Source organism: Amblyomma maculatum, chromosome 2, assembly GCF_055883805.1.
Source record: "Amblyomma maculatum isolate TAMU_Amacu chromosome 2, ASM5588380v1, whole genome shotgun sequence".
Lineage (NCBI taxonomy): Eukaryota > Metazoa > Arthropoda > Arachnida > Ixodida > Ixodidae > Amblyomma > Amblyomma maculatum.
In genome coordinates, this window is record NC_139345.1 from 137,730,556 (window position 1) to 137,737,377 (window position 6,822).

At 40.3% G+C, this 6,822-nt stretch overlaps 1 protein-coding gene across 1 annotated transcript; it reads left to right on the forward strand.

The window, feature by feature from the left end:
* Positions 1–851: 851 nt before the first annotated feature.
* Positions 852–6,152, forward strand: LOC146200029 (uncharacterized). Its single transcript, XM_084592845.1, has 4 exons — positions 852–929; positions 1,691–1,769; positions 4,116–4,267; positions 5,661–6,152. The coding sequence occupies exons 2-4, from the start codon at positions 1,718–1,720 to the stop codon at positions 6,000–6,002; spliced, it is 546 nt and encodes a 181-aa protein (XP_084448971.1). The 5' UTR covers positions 852–929; positions 1,691–1,717; the 3' UTR covers positions 6,003–6,152.
* The last annotated feature ends 670 nt before the right edge of the window (positions 6,153–6,822 follow it).

A 6,822-nucleotide genomic window follows, 5' to 3' on the forward strand; every position in this document is an offset into this window, starting at 1 on the left:
GCCATTCATTCCAAGAACTGTAAAAAAAAAGGAAACGACAATTAGAGTTTTGCTGGATTAGTTGTAGACTGTATTACTCATTTAGTTCGGCGATAAAATGTAAGGATATACAAAACATTAAACTTGAATTTGGAATATTCGCGCGACTTTTGTAAATTCTGCAAATAACAGTTCATGACTTGGGCTTGATTGTACTTTTACAAATCTTTTTTCTTCAATTTCTGCATCCTGAACGAAGGGGGCATATCAGGAACTTTTGATTTGCTGGATGATTTAAGTAATCGGAACCAAATCATTCACCGAATTGCACTGTGGTTATATTAGTGAGAGAGCCTTTCCTTATAATCATGAAAGTTAGGACGAAGCGCGGACGGATGCTCAGGGGGACATGAGCACGGCAATACTTTGCCGCATATTGGACTTATCACTGTGCGTTTTGCGACGAGCCTCGTTCCAACAATGATAATGTTCACAGTATGACCGTGTCGGCAAGGGTAGATTTATTAACAAAAACTTTATTAAAACCGCAATGCGTTCTGCATACCTTGAGTGCAAATGCTCCCATACATTCATATGCATCGAGTGCTACCGATCTCCGCCACCACATGCTTGGACGTCATACGGGACATCATTTCCTTTTTTTGTGCGTGTGTGTGTCTTTCTTTTAAAAGTGCTTGATCAGCTTACAATCTCAGATTGGCCTTTGGCCTTCCATTGATCAATACCTTATTTGTTCGTATTATGTGATCAATAAGTGGACTGCGAAACTTTAATACGCGGAACAATCAAGTTTATCGTTTTATCAGCTATGAGTAGGCGAGGCTAGCTAGACATCCTGCTTGGCGACTTATAAAAGGTGGGTGTGAGCTGGAATACAATAGTGGCTGAATAGCTCTCTGCTCAACGTCTCCTGCCTGCTTTCTTGATCAGTAAGTATGTTAATTTATTTATTTATTTGTTTAAAAAAATTGATACAAAATTTGCATACAATTTATTTATTATGTCGGGATAAATTTCTTTTAATGCGCTGAAAGCTCAGCGCTTCAATGATTGCGAAAGACTAATAGCACAGTCATGAGTACTTATCGAAGAGAACAGTCTTATTATAGCGAAAACATGTCTTAATAGGAAAGCAGCTGGCCTTTTTCCTAATATCATTTCCGTGATGCAATCTTTTACTCATTGCGTATCGGTCTGAATAATTATCATTATATCGCTTGTAAGTAATAAGCGGTGTCTGCACTCAGTTGTGCACGTTACTAATGTAAACAAGAAAATGAATATCAATATTAAAAAAAAAACATTGCTGTTGTGTACGTCCTTGGACTGTAATTAATATATGTAAATTCAATAGTAGGAACATACGCATACAGTGTTTTGTACGAAATTAATTGGTTATTTTATGCTCGTTATCTCGCATGTATTGAAATTTAACATATGCTACAAGCAGCGACAATAAGTTCTTCGCTTCCTGTAATTCATTTACAGGTATTTATAAATACTGAAATGTATAATAAAATATAATTAGACGACACGATATCAGGTTTCTTCCTTTTGGAAGTGCGCAGCTTTGTCACATGACAATATTTACATGATAGACTCCGTAATATTGCATTTAGATGCATTCCTGTTGTTAGAGTAATCACATGTCTTCGAGGACCGCATGATGAACTGATTTTGGTTTTCCCAGAAACTGTCTATTTTCGACGTTCCCACTATGAAGCAAGCCGTTCTTACCATCTGCGTCCTTAGTTTATTCCTTTTTGCAGGTAAGTGCTTTCGGTAACAAATCTTCTAGTAGCTAAAACAAAAGGAGCTAGTACACTTAGAGTACTTTGAACATAAGCGCACAGACCTCACTGCGCGCATATTGAAGTTTGGAGATGGCGTCTGAGGTAGCTATGCTTTAAACACATCCTATAGGTACGCAGCAAAGAAACTAAAATGCAGGTCGATGCTGTTTGAAAAGCTGACCCTTTTTAATTACAACCACGAAAGCTGCCGTGCAACGTACGAGGGTACTGAATTATGCACTTGGATACTGATCGGTTGGGACATCTAAGCAAAGTTTACAGCTGTTCATATACTCCGCCCTATTTACTATATCGCTGAAAAATCGATGCATGTGAAATAAAGGAGATTTGGTGGACGACTGTGACATTTTCCACTGCTTATAAAATTTAAAACCGTCTTGGTACTGTGAATTTTTCTTCCCAAGGCGCCGCTGTCTTCGCACTAACGAAATATAAACACAATGCATTCTTTACTGCGCAAAGAAAAATGCAGCAATAGATGAAGGTAAGCCCCCTACAAAAGGATGTCTGGAACATTGCAGACATTTCCGAGTATATTGCATGCACTATGCTGGGACACCTGCAATAGTCGGTGGCCAAAGCTGGTGTAGTATTGCCAAAAGCTAGAGTTTAACGCTTCTGGCCCCAGCATAACCTAAATAAGTATAATGTTTTCATGCTCTGATTAGTAGGAGAGATAAATACGAATAGTGAGCTCCGTCTTTGTCTAGTACCGTAGTCACGCGTCACTATTTTACAGCACATTGGCTGTGTCGAAGCATCAAACCGACATCGATGGGACAAGGGGTCATTAAGAAACGAGTATATTGCAATCGCTTTTTTTGTTGGCTTAGATGAAGATACGATTATTGCTTTCTCGAGTATCCTCCAAATGGCTTCGAACTTTCGACATTATTATTGCTTTATCGGTCGTTGTCCTGACAGTTATCTAAACAGTATGAAGAGACAGTGTTAATGGCTCCAGTTTGGCCTTTTACCTTGCGGGTCACCGTTCAAATGCTTGCAGTTTGGTACTCATATAATCACCAATCTTTAATATATTCCTCTCTTATGGTACACATGCTTACCAGGACACATTCGCCTTTACTACATTATGTAGAAAATTACCCTACCTTTTTTTAAAGGCCATACTTAACCAAACCTTACTAGTGTGCCTGCGTCGCCTTCATCCATGGGTTCCAGAGGACTACATTTCGATCCCACTTTCACCTAAAGACCACTCTTTAAAGGCTATTCACGAATTGGCGGCGAGTAAAACAACGCCATGTCACGTGGTCGCATGGCGTCACGCAAATCGATGGTCAGTCAGCTCACATGCTGCAAGCCACCGGCCGAGATTCATGCCCGACGCCGGTTGATCTGACCAACGAGGTCCTTACGACTAACATGATGAATGGCTCTGAAATGCTACATTGATTACAAATTTTCTCGCATAATACCTCACCCGGTTTTTAGCAAGCAAATAAAAACAGTTTCTAGGCGCTCTTTGACATCGCGAGTTCTTAGCGCATCTCTGCGACTATGTCGGAGCTCAGCGTGCATAAAATCACCAAAGCAATGCTTACAAGGCTTCCGTCTACTTTGGCATCATCTGTTGGTCGAATCACATGAAGGAGGCAGTAAGCACTGCCGCAAAGATTAGGCTTATATTTGACAAAACTAAAACCTTTCTATATCATTTCTGTTGACGCTAAACGGCGCTGCTTTTTTCTGTCATTTACATCTGGTTTAAAAATTATTTTTATTGACGATTGGTCTGGCTGGGCCTCCTTACTCTTAGCCGGTTCAAAAGCGGGCTTAGTGACTCCCGATTTCTTGCTAAGAAATAATAGATTACTGCCTTATTCACACAAACCATGCAACCTTTTCCCATATCTCCTAATCATAGTACTGTGCAGGATATAGTGACAGCTAATATTTGAAGGCTGGCTATGCCCTCTACATCTCTGTGTAAAATGAAATGACCTGGTCCCTGACTCCTTACGTTTATCACGAAATGCATTTCTGGTTTAACTGTGCTATTAGGTGTTTTCTCTGAGATAAGAGATGTTAAACTGCCTTAGAACCCTTCAATCTTTCCTGTTGGCAGTGGTTCGTACTCGATTTATCAAGCTCGTTTTTCACAAGCAGAATAACTAGTTATGCAGCTCACCACATGTTTGCGGTTTCACTAACGTGAATGGATGTCAGTCTGAGAGAGCGAAGCAGAGACTCTAAAGCGCACTAAGCTTAGAAAATCTCTCAACCTTACCCCATAACGTGTCAGTTTGAAATTTAGAGCTGTGCGCCTTTTCTGTGCAGCGACCGCTTACAAGCTTCCAGAAGATGATTCCGAGTTGGGTGCCTTGGTTGATGCGAAATTCAATGGCGACGCCGAGGAGATGGTTCTTGTTGGCAGAATCTTGCGCTTAGCTGCTCAAGATATCACTCAAAGTCACGACGATGGGCTTGAGGTAAGAAAGAAAGTATAGTTTGAAAGTAAAATTTCGCATGGCTACTGCAGTGTAATATCCGCGAAATGAGGTACAGTAGCCCCTGGCCGCGTAAGCTCATGATGGTTGGCACCAATCTATACCCAAGAAAACAAGCCTGCATAATATTAAAATATAATTAACCATTGTGGCGGATTCTTGAATTTTCGCTGCTACAGTTCTAAGGCGGGCTTGCCTGGATAATATTGCTTTGTTTTTTGTGCAGATTGGGTATATGCTAGCACATATAAGGACTCTCAAGGGGTCAAAGACCGCTAAAAAACGCGGAGAGAGCAGGAAATACCAGTGCAGGTGCCTTCATGTCTTTTTTTTTTACTGTTTTATCATTCGCTCTTAGCATACTCTTGCTTTTTCGAAATTATCGCTTCGCCATGTTTACCAAACATATGTCAGGTTGTAAGCCCAGCTATTCAAAGTGTTTGCTTTATTGTTAATTATTCGGCTGAGTACTTATGTCAGTTATATTTTCTTTATATTTGAACCTTTTTTATTTTTTTGCACAGACCTTTAGCTAGAGCTACGGCTCGGCGGTGAGTAGAGAAGAGATCTTAACCTCAAGAAGGAAAAAAATGTAAATATTTAAGTGTATTTGTAAGAGGTTCAAGTTTAACGGATGGATTGAGCATATGGAAGAGCAATCTGCAATAAAAATGTGCAGGTGTAAAATTTATTTTTAATAGCTTGTTAATATCACTTACTAAATAACATCCATGCAATGATCAGAGAGCTCCTGGGTAACGAAATGAGAAAAAAGAAAACGAACTGACGTAACACATAACAAGTGAAATGCGGTGACGTATTATGCTATTGAGCTGTTTATTCAGGTACAAACTCGTGCATAGTACAAGACCACACTTAAAATGCCGATATAAGAATATTTAATTAATGGTTATCATGACATCAACTTGAGCGTGGCGTTGAGTGCGGCATGATGCTAAATCTTAGAATAGAGGCTTAATGAATGCAGCTGTCAGATATCATAGAGTGTGCGGAAGACAACCGTGCGGCATAACACGTTGCCGCATGATGCATTACGTTGGATCGTTTTTAATTATGTCATTTCGTCATCCAGGTGCTTTTTGATCATTCTATGAATGATTAGGCACAGTCATCATAACAACTTTTTGTTTTCAATTTGATGGTAGGAGCTTAAATGCACGATCTGCTTTTGTTATAACTAGTGCGGAAAAAAATGCCTGTAACAAATCTAATGGACACAATAGTTTCGCCTTCGCAGCGCGAAAACACGTACCAATAACAAAAGAAAAGCATTGGACAGTTTAGTGCTGCGGAAATATTTTACTGAATTCAAGGCGTTTCTGATGCATGCATTTTGCGCCTTTTGCTTCTCCAGACTGAAGAGTACTCTCATCGTGGGTTCTGGAAGAAAGTCAAAGAGGCAATTATAAAGGCTGCTAATAACACCAAGAACTTCTTCAAGAAAGTGGGAAAGGAGGTCAAGCAAGCTGTGAAGGAAGTCGCTAAAGCCGCCGCGGAAGCCGCCATTGATACAGCGAAAGAGAAGGCTAAAGAGAAAGCCATCGTACTTGTAAACAAGATGTTTGACAAAGCCGTGCCAAGTTACAGCTTCCCAGGCTCGGAAAACAACACAGACTTCATTAAGTATTTCTGCGAACGAATGGACTTCGTGGGGCAGCGGCTTGTCGAGCAAGGAGAGAACCGGCTTTCTCTATAACATGTGTGATAGATTGAGGAATCAAATTAGCTGACTGTATTTATCGAAAACTGCTTGACATTGATCATGCATGGGGCGTCTTTGTACGCAAAGGATGAGATATGGAGGCGAAACTCTGGTCAATAAATTACAGATAGCTTTTTATGTTTGCTTCATGCTTGTTTCAAATTATTTCTGCACTTCTCATATAAAAATGGCTATTGCATAACGCAGAAAAAATGCAGTCCTTGCATCGACACAATGTACCACCTCGTTCTTGTATGTGGAATTAGAATTGCGCAAATTTTTACTGTGTATTTTAGTCTTCGCATTAGCGTTCACGAAATGTCGCAGTTGGCAGCTATCATTTCCGGGTATCTAATGTTTAAGCATCACCTGAAAAGCTGTTTAGTGATCCTTCATTAAACCAAATATTTCCTCTTAATGCCGACAATGACCAAGAAACACTGTCATCCCATAACTGGACACTACTAAGACGCAACATTGTGGCTGTGGAAACAAATTGGTTGTAGTGTCTGGCGATACTCTGTCTAGCATCTGTCACGGGTAATCAAGGAGAGAAATGTTGCATTAGTAACCGGCAAAACCAAATTCCTTGTTCAAAACATCCCTCGTACCAAGTGACAATCAAGGAGACTAGATGTTCCTCGTTTCCCACTATGGATGATAATGACATTTCTGAGCATTATCAAGATTTACCTACACGCAGAAGAACAACATAGACAATAGCAGATTGATCACACGACCCCACAGCTGAGTTGGTGGAGGACCGACAGCAAAAAATTTGGACGTCACAGGTTAGAATTGCACCTGTGGCATG

Excerpts from the sequence above, each read along its gene's own strand:
- LOC146200029 (XM_084592845.1), top strand. The coding sequence starts at position 1,718 with ATGAAGCAAGCCGTTCTTACCATCTGCGTCCTTAGTTTATTCCTTTTT. Across the intron at positions 1,770-4,115 it reads TAGTTTATTCCTTTTTGCAG|CGACCGCTTACAAGCTTCCA; the intron begins GTAAGTGCTTTC and ends TTTTCTGTGCAG. Across the intron at positions 4,268-5,660 it reads GTCACGACGATGGGCTTGAG|ACTGAAGAGTACTCTCATCG; the intron begins GTAAGAAAGAAA and ends TTGCTTCTCCAG.